Below are 13,707 nucleotides of genomic sequence, written 5' to 3' on the forward strand. Positions count from 1 at the left end.
GGGCACTGTCTGTGATGGCAGTCCTCATTCCCAGGGGAGAGGAGTACCACCTCTATGAGAAACTAGAAGGAAGCGCAAGAGGCCCAGACGCAGACGAAAGAATGGCCAAACTCCGCACACAGTATCCCCAAGTATGGGCTGAAGATAACCCACCAGGACTGGCCAGAAACCATGCCCCCCTCATCATAGATATGAAGCCTGGAGCGGGGCCAAAGCAGATCTGCCAGTATGCCATCCCGTGGCAAGCATGGCTTGGCATAGCAGAAGTTATCCAAAAGCACCTGAAGGAGGGAATACTCATTCCTTGCCAGTCCCCATGGAACACCCCGCTGCTCCCGGTAAAGAAGCCAGATGGGATGGGATATAGGCCAGTACAGGACTTACGGGCCGTAAACGAGGCAACGGCCACCCTGCATCCAGTAGTTCCGAAACCATACACCCTGCTCAGCCAACTCCCTCCAGAGGCTGCCTGGTTTTCGTGCCTAGACCTGAAGGATGCCTTCTTCTGCCTCTGACTAGCTAAGAAGAGTCAGCCCCTCTTTGCCTTTGAATGGGAGGACCTGCACTCAATGGCCAAAACACAATTAACTTGGACTAGGCTGCCCCAAGGGTTTAAGGACTCCCCTACTCTTTTCGGGGAAGCCCTAGGATGGGATTTAAGGCCGTTCATGGACAGTGAAGCTGACCTGACCCTACTACAGTATGTAGACGACCCTTACTGGCAGCGGCTACGTCGGACCGATGTTGGGAAGGGACCTGCCAATTACTAGAACTTTTAACCCAGGCAGGATATCGAGTCTCGTGGAGAAAAGCCCAAATCTGCCAACCCCAGGTAAAATAGTTGGGGTTCCTAATCTCCCAAGAAAAGTGAGTCTTAAGCCAGGAGAGGAAGCAGGTGATCCAGGCCCTGCCTGTCCCTGCAACCAGAAGGAAGCTACGTGGGTTCCTAGGAGCAGCTGAGTTCTGCCTCATCTGGATACCTGGATATGCCGCCCTCGCAAAACCACTATACCAGGCACTGAAGGGTCCGGACACAGCCCCCTTCCTATGGGAGGCAGAACAGGAAGACGCCTTCCAGATCATCAAAAACCACCTTGGTCAAGCCCCCGCTTTAGGCCTGCCAGACCCTAGTCGCCCTTTCGAACTGTACATGCATGAAAAGAAAAAGACAGCTCTGGGGGGTCTTGACGCAGAAAGTAGGACCATGGTGGAGGCCAGTCGCCTATCTGTCCAAGCAGCTGGACAATGTCGCCGCTGGATGGCCCTCGTGCTTACGGGCGATAGCCGCTGCAGTTATACTCCTACAAGAAGCGGACAAATCAACCTTGGGACAGGAAATCAACCTATTTGTCCCGCATGCTGTATCTAACCTTTTAGTGGGACAAGGTCACAAATGGTTGTCAAACCCCCGGCTGACCCAGTACCAAGGAATATTGCATGAGAACCCCCGAGTAAAGATTAATACGGTGCAGCGGATGAACCCGGCCACTTTCCTCCCTACTGAACTCGGAGAGCCAGACCATGACTGCCTAGAAGTGACGGAGGAAGTGTACTCCAGCCAGCCAGACCTGCAGGACCAGCCCCTAAGCCAGCCAGACCTGACTCTGTATACGGACGGCAACAGCTACATGACCGACGGGAAATGCCTGGCTGGGTACATGGTAGTAAGTGGTAAAGAAACACTAGAGGCAAAAACCCTACCAGCCAGGTGGTCGGTGCAGAGGGCAGAACTGTGGGCATTAATCAGGGCCCTAGAGTTGTCAGAAGGGAAGAAGGTCAATATATACACAGATTCTCGGGATGCCTTCGCCACTGTACATATCCATGGCGTCATCTATTGGGAGAGAGGACTGCTTACCGCCAAGGGGAAGGACATTAAAAATAGGGCTGAAGTACTTAGGCTGCTAGAGGCAGTGTGGGCTCCGGCCAAGGTGGCAGTAATCCATTGCCGAGGGCCCCAGAGAGAAGGAACAGAAATAGCAAAAGGAAACTGGCGGGCAGATCGAGCGGCTAAGGAAGCAGCCCAGGGTGCAAGTGCCCCAGCCAGTGCTCCAGCTCTAGAAGGAGCCATGTTAGAGCTCAGCCCTACGCAATCGGACTATACTTCTGAGGAACAAAAGTGGGCGATCCAGACGGGGTGTACTCAGACTACGACTGGCATCTGGGAACTGCCAGATGGGCGGCTATATGTGCCCAAGACCCAGGCGAGCAATCTAGTGAGGCAATGCCACACCCTGACTCATCTAGGGAAAACGTCCCTGGAGGCCTTGTTAAGGAAATATTACTATTTCCCCAACCTGGCCAGCATATGCGCTACAACTGTGGCCCGGTGTACAACCTGCGCTCGGAACAACGCTGCTCCACACCCACAAAGGACCTTCGGCATTCAACACAGGGGACAGCAGCCCTTTGAGGACTTTCAGGTCAACTTCACAGAAATAAAGCCAAGCCAGGGTTACAAGTACTTGCTAGTCCTTGTCTGCACCTTTTCGGGGTGGGTAGAGGCTTTCCCCACCCAGACTGAGAAAAGCTGAGAGGTAATAAAAGCCCTTTTAAGAGAAATAATTCCCCGCTTTGGACTGCCGACCTCCATCGGCAGTGATAATGGGCCAGCCTTTGTCGCCAAAGTCATCCAGGAGCTAGCAAGGCAACTAAGAATAACCTGGAGGCTACACACGGTGTACAGACCTCAAAGCTCAGGGAAGGTGAAGCGGATGAATCGAACTCTGAAGGAGACACTAGCAAAATTCCATCAAGAGACTAACCTGCCATGGCCTGATTTATTCCCCTTAGCTTTGTTCAGGATTTGAAACGCTCCTAACTCCACAGGCTACACACCCTTCGAGCTCGTGTACGGGCGACCACCAGCAATATTGCCCATCCTGAGGGGAGAACTACAAGTAATCGGGGAAGCCAATCAGACTAGGTATCTCCAGAAACTGGGGAAGACACTAGAACAGGTACACAAGGCCGGACTAGGCCCAGACCCAGTCCCTAGAGGGGGGCCAGCGCACCCTTTTAGGCCAGGAGATTACGTGTGGGTTAAGGACTGGAGGAAGGAGCCACTCCAGCCAGCTTGGACCAGATCCCACTTAGTCATATTAACAACCCCTACTGCCCTTAAGATTGCAGGAGCAGCGCCCTGGGTCCATCACACCCGAGTCAAGAGGGCAGCTGATCCTGAGGTCAACGGAGAACCTGAGGACCGGCCCCAGCCGCGGCTACCCTCCTTGAAGCTAAGGAAAGTACCGACCCACGAATGGATCGTTGTCCAGAATGGTAGCTCGCAGCTGCTGGGCTCCTCGCTACAATCTTCGGAGTAGGACTGGCGGCGACGGCACCTCAGGACTGGAACCTGTGGGGGCGGGTAGCCCTTGGGGGACTATACCTCAGTTTTGCTTGTTTGTGTGGGTATATAGTTTACTTCCTATAAGCGCCCCTGCCGTTATCACAGTTCCCCAGTGCCAGTGCAGCACCGCGAGAGAGAAAATAAGACTCTTGGGTATAGTATCATATGTAGTTGAAGGAAGCCCCTTTTCCTATAGTACTGACATGCCACCAGACTGTGTAAAACCAAACAAGGCTGTGTACCTGGAATAATAAGGTCTACTGGACAGGGGTTATGCAGGGAACTAGGGGCTACCAGGCTCAGAAGTGCCAAGGATATGGACCACCCGGGCGGCAGGTATGTTGGGACCTAATATGGCCATTAAGTAACATGAATCATGAGAAATTTGAGGAAGCAAAAAGGAATGCAATTAAGGAGGTAACCCGGAGATTAAAACAATAGGAAATAACCTACAAGGGGGTTAACTTCACAAATTTCCAAAGAACCCTACAGGAGTTGAATCCAATGCTACAGGTCCAGGGAATAGTACAGACCATCTACTCTGCATACCAGAACATAAGCAACCACACAAAGGAATGCTGGGTATGCCTCCCTTTCAGAGAAAAGGAACTCCTAGGAATTCCAGTCCCCGGGACCTGGAAACACTCCAGGCCCCCTATAAACCCTAATCAAACTCTCTCGCTAGGACCGGTTGCCACAGACGTTTTCCTAGATCCCAGAGGATCTAATGTTACCTGTATAATACCCAAGGAGGCTTCACCAGGAATGGTCTCAATAGGGGCCCTGAACCCGGAGCTCTGTGCCCAAAACCTCAGCATACCCAACAATAGCAGCCTCTGTGCAGACCCTGGTCTGTTCCTCCTGTGTGGCAGAGAGGCCTACCGGTGCCTGCCCACTAACTGGACTGGGAAGTGTGTAGAAATATTCTTAGTACCTAGCATCAGCCTGAGGACTAGCCAGGATATATTAGCAGCATTCCGCCCGAAGGGAGCCACAGGGTGGACAAAGAGAGTGGCTGGAATTGCCATATTAGCAGGGGTAGGAGTAGCCGCAGGGGTCAGCGCTGGCATAGGAGGACTAGGGCTTTCAGCCTCAACGTATTACAAGCTATCAGAGAGGCTGAATCTAGACATGGAGAAGGTAGCTGACTCCCTAGTCACCATCCAGCAACAGATAAACTCACTCACTGGAGTAACCCTGCAGAACCGCCGAGCTCTAGACATACTGACGGCTGAGAAGGGGGGAACGTGCCTTTTCCTAGGGGAAGAATGTTGTTATTTTGTCAACCAGTCCAGGGTGATAACACAGAAAGTAAAGGAATTAAAAGAAAGCATACAGAGAGGCAGAGAGGAGGCTAGTAACTGGAATTGGGGCCTGAAAACTCAGGCCTGGGTCCGGTGGCTCGTTCCGTTAATCAGGCCTGTTCTTATCATCCTAATAGGAATATCTGTCCGGCCATATGTAATTAGAACGGCCATCCGGACCCTAGAAACCACTGTTACCAGAAGGGCCACCGCCAAAATTCTAGCCCTTCAGCAGGTCCATTATCATAGACTCCAGGAAACTGAAGTCCCGGAGGATAGGGACATGGATCATGATGCAATAATTGCTGCAGCAACAAATAGCACCAGAGGGGGGAAATGAGGTAGGATCCGCCACCATTTCAGAAAGAGTCTCCATTTCAGGTATCAGATTACCTGCCTGAATGTATATTTAACCTTATCTAACCTCTGTAACCCCGCCACTATTTTCACGCCAAAAAGCAGGCCCGACCTACGACCCTATAAAGCTGAATTTGGAGACTGCCTCCTCTGGGACCGCATGCGTTAAATAAAGGTATCCTTTCGCCTCCTCTGGTGTACGGCCTGAGTCTTTTTTGCTACAGTAACATGTATGCCTCCTGTATATATGGGAGAGCCCTAGGAAAACTGAGTAACTCCTCAAAATGGCCCAAGCATCACCTTAAACACCATCTCCAGCTAAAGACAAATGAGTATGTGTGTGGGGGGGAGGGGAGCATATCACGAAAAGCACAATAAACAAGGGTAAGGTTGTTATGCAGATTAAATCAGTTGCCTTCTCTATTGATAAGAGTGTCTAGAGATCTGGTCATCCTCTTCCAGGTACGGGCAGGAAGAAATCCCTACAAATGGAGATTTCCCTTATACATATAAATGTCTCTTTCAAAAAGGTAACTTCTACTCAGGTTTTCAGATTTTCTCTTGTATCTGCTGTTTCTTAAAAAAATGACCAGCTAGAGATAACCCTTATACCAAAGAAGAAAATTTTGGGGTGATATATTTTGCTCCCTTTCATCTACCTGTGACATTTTTACCAGATGAGTAAAAACACAGTGCTAATCTCTTTACCAGGCAAAATTAAATTACAGTAGTCCCTCTTATCCTCAGGGCATATGTTCCAGACCCCCCAGTGGATGTCTGAAATCAATGAGAGTACTGAACCCTATAAATACTGTTTTTTCCTATACATACATACCTAGGATAAAGTTTAATTTATAAATTAAGCATACTAAGAAATTGGCTGCAATAATATTAAATTACAACAATTATAATGTTACCAGCAAGGGTACCTGGCTCTTGGTGGATCTGGTAGAGTGTGGGTTCTTGATTTCATACAGGAAAAATTCACAACTTGAGTCCAGGTGACTATGAGGGAACATTTATTAAAGCTGGGGACAGAAAAACAAAAAAGGGCTTAACATAGGAGAAAGCAACAGGAGAGCCTAGGCTGGGCTGCCCTAACTCTCTGGGGAGTCAGAGAAAAGGGGGCCTTGGGAACAGGTTTAGTGGGCTAGCCTGCAAGGAGTTGCCACTGCCCATTGCTCCCCAGGGTGCAAGTCTCGTGGGGTCCCTTAGGGTTTAGGAGATGTGAGCCTATGGGGGAAGAAGTGGGGGGAAGAAGAGGGGAAAGGGAATGGTGGGTGTAGGGGTGGGGGTGGGGGTGCTTCCCAAAGGGAGAACACGTGCTGGGTCCTTTGTCTAGGGCCTTTTATTTCTCTCTTGCAAGCTGGAATCTTAGGGGAGGTCTCAGGGAAGGGTTTGAGCAGAATATTCATTGGTTTTCTAGGTGTGCTCCTTCAGAGTCCTGGTCTTCACTGATTGGTCAGTGTCATCGAAGCTAGTCCTGGTGTCACCCACCTAGTTTTGCTGCTTTTCTGGGTCTGGAGCAGAAACACAATTGAGGCCTAGATGTTATTTCTATGGGGGTGACCTTCTGTACCTGCTGTAAATTGCTCTGCTAGTCTGTTCAGCTATCTCTCAGTTTCCTTATTCCATGTGTCCTGGCTTACTGGCCTGTCTCATTAACAATATACTGTAATAAAAATTGTGTGAATGTAGTCTCTCTCAGTGACTAAGATAAACTTCCTTTTCCTTCTTCACAATTTTATGAAGATTTGTTCTTACCATACATCTTAGCAACCTCAGCATATGTTTTTTTTCCTTTCCCTTTTAGGTTGAGAACTTCTACTTTTTCACTTAAAGCATGCTACCACTTTTCTTTGGCATATGTAAGTTGTCAGCATCACTATTCTTGCAGTTTAGGGCCATTATTAAGTAAAATAAGGGTTACTTAAATACAAACCCTGAAATACCACAACAATCAATCTGATAAGCAAGATGGCTACTAAGTGACTAATGAGCAGGGTGCATGTGCAGTTTAGAGACCCTAGACAAAGGAATGGTTCACACCTGTGTGGAAATGAACAGGACACACTAGATTTTATCAAGTTACTCAGAACCATGAGAGATTTTATCGTGCTAGTCCAATGGTGTACCATTTAAAATTTATGAATTGTTTACTTCTGGAATTTTCTATTTGATATTTTCTGACTATGGTTGATTACAGGTAACTGAAACTGCAGAAAGTGAAACCATGGGTATGGGAGGTTACTATATATTGTTTAGGAATGTATGCATTGATGGTTATAAGTAGAATGACAAGCTAGGAAATTATTACTATAAAAGTTAGGATAGCAATTACTTCTAGAGATGGGAAGAAAATGTAATCAGGAAAGATACAGTGTAATGTGATGATTGCCTCTGAGATATTCACAAAGTTCTAGTCCTTGATGTGGATAGTTTAAATGTACGCTTATTATATAACTGTTTGATGAACTATATGTATTTGCTTTAAGCACATTTTCTGTGTGTGTTTTACAGTAAAAAAAAAAAAATTTACAAGGGTTTTTTAAATGTGTATGAAATGGTACTCAATTGTATACCTTCTTATTGCCTTCTATGAGTTTATTTCTGGACTCTCGATTCAATTTCATTGGTCTACCTTCTATCCTCCTAATGGTACTGTATAGTAGCTTAGTAAGTTTTGAAATCTGGAAGTGTGAGTCCTACAACTTTTTCTTTTTATAAACATTTTGTCTATTTGGGAGTCACTTGCGATTCCATGTTCGTTGAGGATTTTTGTTGTTTCTTTGTATAGTGACTTTTCTAAACCATATTTGCAAAATCTGAATTGTTCATTGCGTGCCATTGGAGTATGTTCTGTTAGCTTATTGATCAGCTAGTGTCTTGATAAAGTTTTCTTAAACTCCTAGAGCAAGTAAAAGTGAAAAAATTGTTTCTAGTCTGTCTATTGCTTATCCTGGGTATTATTCTCTTGCCCCAAGCAATTTTGACACAAATGCTTTTGTTAAACACCAGTACCTGAAAACACCACCTGGGAAGCCATGATAGTCCTGGAAATTCTCTTTATTCCTTAAGAAAAAGGAAAAAAAAAAAGAGGCAAGTCCTTGTTCTGCTTCTTCAGAGAGCCACCAGATATAGCAACACAACCACAATCCATTGAGAATATGATCCGCATTGCCTCTCTGCCTTAACAACCTGCCTCAGGCATGCATGTTCCCATCTTTATGTTCATGGCCCATCTGGGGAATGGGAGATGGAAGGTAAGCTTTAAAGTACCACAGAACACTCTTATTAGAGTGCAACAGCTTCTTTCTTCTCTAAGGTTTTCCTTGTTTGTTTTGGACTAGATTCCAGATTCTGCAAAATTTGATTCTGACAATTTTTACCAGCATTTGAATTGTTTTTTAGAGGGACAGTAGTCTGGAGTTTCCTCATTCATTTACATCCTTATTATCCATCTGTTATAGACTAATGGGATATTCCACCCCCAAAAAATTAAATGTTGAAGTCATAACCCCCAGTACCTCACAATATGACTGTATTTGGAGAAAAGGACTGTACAAAGGTAATTAAGTAAAAAATAAAGTGGAAACTAATTCAATATGACTGGTGTCTTTATAAGAAAATGAAATTTGGACATAGATACAAACAGAGGAAAGTCAACGTGAAGATACAGGGAGAAGATGTCCATATACCAGCCAAGGAGCGAAGCCGGGTATAGAGCTAAACTTTCACCTTATAAAGCTAGAAACAACATTATTATTTTAGAGAAATAACCACTATTTATTTATTTGTTTGATTATATATTTCCAGTTTTATTGAGATATAATTGACATATAACATTGTGTAAGTTTAAGGTATGCAACATAATTATTTGATAAATGTATATATTGCACAATAATCAACACAATAAGATTAGTTAATACAGCTATCACCTCACATAGTGACATTTTTGTGGTGAGAACTTTACAAATATACTCTATTAGCAACTTTCAAATATGGAATTGAATATTATTAACTATAGTCACCATGGTGTACATTTCACCCCCAGAACTTGCTCATCTTATAACTGGATGTTTGTACCCTTTGACCACCTTCACCTTTTTTCCCCAACCTCTACCCCTGCTCCTGGAAACCATTAGCCTGTTCTTTGTTTCCATGAGTTCAGTTGTTTTAGATTGCACACATCAGTGAGATAATATAGCGTTTGTCTTTCTCTGTCTGACTTATTTCACTTAGCATCATAATGTCTTCAAGATTAATCCATGTTGTCACAAATGGCAGGATATCATTTTATGGCTGAATAATATTACATAATACATTTATCACATTTTTTTAACCATTAATTTATGGATGGACACTTAGGTTGTTTCCATGTCTTGGCTATTGAAAATAGTGCTGCAATGAATATAGGGGTGCAGAAGTCTCTTCCCAATACTGATTTTATTTCCTTTGGATATATATCCATAAGTGGAAGTAATAGATAATATGGTGGTTTTATTTTTAATTTTTTGAGGAACCGCCATCTAGTTTTATAGTAGCTGTATCAACTTACGTTCCCACCAAAAGTGTACAAGGGTTTCCTTTTCTCCACATCCTCACCACCACTTGTTATCTATTGTCTTTTTTATAATAACCATTTTAACTATCTTTGTCTAGTTTTGATATCAGGATAATACTAGCTTCATAAAATCAAATGAAAAGTGTTCTAAATTTTTATTTTCTGGAAGAGATTGTCTAGACTTGGCATTAATTCTGTAAACATTTTGTTGAATTCCCAGTGAAACTCTTCATGTCTAAAAATTATTTTGGGTGTGAGTTTATCATTAAAAATTCAATTTTCTTAATAGTTATAGAACTCTTTGAATTATATATTTTATATTGGATGAGTTGTAGTAGACTATGAGTTTCAATGAATTTGTACATTTCATTTAAGTTTTCACATTTGTGTATGTAAAGTTGTCCATAGTGTTTTCTTACGATCCTTTTGATGTCTACATGGTCAGTAGTAATATCCCATTTTATTCCTGAAATTAGTAATTTGTGTCTTCTATATGTTTTTGTCAGTTTTAGAAGAAGTTTGATGATTTTATATTTTAAAAGAATAGCTTTCTGTTTCATTGATTTTTTTCTATTGCTTCTCTGTTTACAATTTTATTTATTTATGCTCTGATCATTTTAATTCCCTTTTTTCTGCTTGCTTTTGGGTATATTTTGCTCTTCTTTTTCTATGTCCTTGAGGTAGGAGCTTAGATTTTGTTTGTTTGTTTGTTTGTTTGTTTGTTTGTTTAGGGGAAAGAGTGAATGCAGTTCCCCACTACCACAAATTATGCAGTTGAGTTTCCCACATTTGGGGAAATCTCAGGAGTCGGCACATCTGGAGTGCAGTGAGTAAGCCCTGCCCTGGGAAAACCATCTTCATGATCATGGTATCTCCCTTGCCAGGTAAGTATGGAGCTCAGATTTTTTTATTTGAAACTTTTCATCATATCTATTGTAAGCATTATAGCTATAATTTTTCCTTTCGGTATTGCTCTAGCTGAATCCCACAAATTTTTTTATGTTGTATTTCATCTCACTCAATTCAATGTGTTTCTTGGTTTCACTTAAGACTTCCTCTTTATAAGTGGATAAAAAGCTGTGGTAAGTTTACACAATGGAATACTATGCAGCTGTAAAAAAGAAGGATCTATTACCTTTTGCAACAGTATGAATAGACCTGGGGATCATCATGCTAAGTGAAATATGCCAGTCAGAGAAAGACAAATATCACATGATCTCACTTATATGTGGACTCTAATGAACAAAATAAACTGATGAACAACATAGGTCCAGAGGCATAGAAGCATGGAACAGACTGACAGATCTCAGAGGGGAGGAGGGTGCAGGGGGACCAGAAGATATTAACCAAAGAACTATATGCATATATGCATAGCCCATGGACACAAACAATAATAGTGTGGTGAAGGCCTGGGGTGGGGCAGGGGCCGTGTGGAGGGGGGCAAAGGGGGGGAATTGGGTACCTCTGTAATACTGTTAACATTTTTTTTAAATCTTCTTTAATCATGGATTATTTATCAGTGTGTTATTTAGTTTATAGGTGTTTAGAGATTTTCTAATCTTTTTCTTATTGATTTCTAGTTTGATTCTATTGTGGTCAGAGAACACTTTCTGTTATTTCAATTATGTGATGTTTGTTGAGTTTTATTATGGCTCAGAATATTTTGTGTCTAGGTAAATGTTCCAGGAGTATTTGAAAAGAAGTGTATTCTTGTGTCTAGGAAATATTCTATAAATGTTCTATTAAATACTATTGGCTTATGTTGGTTTCTGAGTTCCTCTTCATTCTTGTTGATCTTCTGTCTGGTTGTTCCACCAATTGTTGAGATTGGAGTTTTGAAATCTTGAACCATAAGTGTGGACTTGTCTATTTATCCTTTCAATTCTATCAGTTTTTGCTTCACGTATATTTAGAACTACATTGGACAGTGTTATAATTTTTACTTCAAGAACCTACCAAAATTTAGAAAAATGAAGAACAAAAGGAAAGCCTACTGCAATTATTCATTTTTTACTTTCTGTACTTATTCTTCCTGCTGTTCAAAAGTTTTTCATTTTATTCTGTTCTTTCTGTTCATCCAGCTTCCTTCAGCCATTCTTTTAGAGTAAATCTACTGGTGACAAATTCTCTTATTTTCCATCATCTGATGATAACTTGATTTTTCTTTATTCCTATAGGATATTTTCACTACATATAAAATAATAAAATAAAATTCTAACAATTCTTTTCTTTCAACACATGAATAATGTTGTGCCACTTTGTATTGTCATTGATAGTTTAATATGAGAAACTGCTTATCATTTGAATTGTTTTTTGCCCTATAAAGCAAATGTCATTTCTTTCTCACTGTTTTCAAGAATATTTCTTTGTCTTCACTTTTTCAGAAATTTAACTATGATGTGTTTTGGCATGAATTTCTTTAGGTTTATCCTGTTTGGGGTTAATTCAGCTTCTTGAAATCATAGGTTTGCAAAAGTTGAAAAATTTTAGCTCTTATTTCTTCAAATATTTTTTCAATTCATCTTTCTCCTCTCTTTATGGGACTCTTATTACACAAATACTAGGCTTTTTTTTTTTTTTTTTTTTTTTTGCTATAGTCCCCATGAATAGGAGAAACTTTAATGTCAATGAAATTGTTTCTTGGAATGGTATTTATGATTTCTGTGAGGTTTTTGGAGAAAGGAATACTTTCAGAATGGATCCAGTTGTCTTGATTGAGCTATGATGAACTGTATTTCATTAAATGTGAAACAATTACATGTCTCCCTCCCCCAAGGAAAAAAAAAAAGATTTCAAAAAATACATAAAGGAATATATAGAAAAATAAAGAAAAGAAAAATAATAAAACATTCAGACACCATGCTGACAACTAATGTAAGGCAAATCTTAAGCAAATGTCTATTCACTAAATCGTGTTACTATGGATGAAGTATTGATAATGTCTTGTAAAATAAAAGGTAAACAAATAAACATGCATTTGTGTTTTGAGGAAGCGAATATTGAGGGATTCTAAGAAGTTTTTATGTTTTAAATAAGTTGATGAGTATATACCCCATATAGCCTTTAGCTATCAATTGACTCAAATTCATAAAACAAAATATATTAAAAATTACATATGTCCACTATTGATTATTGAAGAAACATCCTACCATAGTCAGTGCCATTGTTACCTAATGGATAATTCTCATTTTTTTCTTGTAGTATTTGTGATGATAGACCTCGATGTGGACAAAGACTAAAACAACTGAGTCATTTGGAAATTATTAGTTTCAGGTGTTTTCAAAACGTATTAACTTCTTTCTAGATATTTGAAATTGCTTTTAGAAGGCGCATTTTTAAAATAATGTGATATAGTCCTATTGCCTTCATTATGTCATTCTTACTTCCTGTGATGGATGGATACCAGAATTCACCAAGAGAGAATTTTCATACCATTATTGCATCAGAAAAGGAGTAATAATTTACTTTGTGTGAGAAATCTAGTTACCTAATGAAGCTATTTGAAGCTGAGTGTGATTAAGAGAGTATGAACTAAGATAACATATTAAGATTGGTATAAGGAAATCCAAAGTTAAAAGCATATATTATAGATACGATTGGATATCAAGGATACATCAAGCAAGGCATTGTAAAATATCTTTTTGTTTAATGTAAAATTTAATTTATGATATTTGCAAAAGGAATAATCTATAATTACAATTTAGGGTGCATAACTTTCAGTAAGTACTTAATCATAAATATTTTCACAATACAACCCAGCATATAACAAAATGTTTAAATATTAATTTGAATGCAAAACCCAAAGCATTGGAGCATATTTATTTTATTTAATTAGTTGGTGGCTTTGGGCACATTTATAATATGGCTGAGAGTGCACAGAAATGTACTCATAATGACAAACAAGTGTTGATACATCACTTTCCTTTGCTAAGCTCAAATGCCAATATTTATTGGCTTTTTCTCATAATTATATCTTACAACAAACTGCAGAAGCACAAGTATGTAAAAATAGAAATCATTGGAAATATAATTTTAAAAATTATCTCCTGAAGCCTATGTATCCTGGCTTATTTCCCCATTACTTTATAGATTACCCAAGAAAATAGCCTCTTTTCAGTTCTTCTGATTAATTC

At 41.0% G+C, this 13,707-nt stretch overlaps 1 protein-coding gene and 1 non-coding gene across 2 annotated transcripts; one reads left to right on the forward strand and one right to left on the reverse strand.

The window, feature by feature from the left end:
- The first annotated feature begins 4,114 nt into the window (after positions 1-4,114).
- On the forward strand, positions 4,115-4,993 carry LOC148090425 (syncytin-1-like). The gene has a single exon (XM_087829457.1). The coding sequence runs from the start codon at positions 4,115-4,117 to the stop codon at positions 4,991-4,993; it is 879 nt and encodes a 292-aa protein (XP_087685583.1).
- Positions 4,994-10,302: 5,309 nt separating this feature from the next.
- On the reverse strand, positions 10,303-10,466 carry LOC148090426 (U1 spliceosomal RNA). The gene has a single exon (XR_015713815.1). It is a non-coding gene; the product is annotated as a U1 spliceosomal RNA (small nuclear RNA).
- Between the last annotated feature and the right edge of the window lie 3,241 nt (positions 10,467-13,707).

Source organism: Miniopterus natalensis, chromosome X (genome assembly GCF_054644295.1).
Source record: "Miniopterus natalensis isolate mMinNat1 chromosome X, mMinNat1.hap1, whole genome shotgun sequence".
NCBI classification, from domain to species: Eukaryota; Metazoa; Chordata; class Mammalia; order Chiroptera; family Miniopteridae; genus Miniopterus; species Miniopterus natalensis.

Excerpts from the sequence above, each read along its gene's own strand:
- LOC148090425 (XM_087829457.1), top strand. The coding sequence starts at position 4,115 with ATGGTCTCAATAGGGGCCCTGAACCCGGAGCTCTGTGCCCAAAACCTC.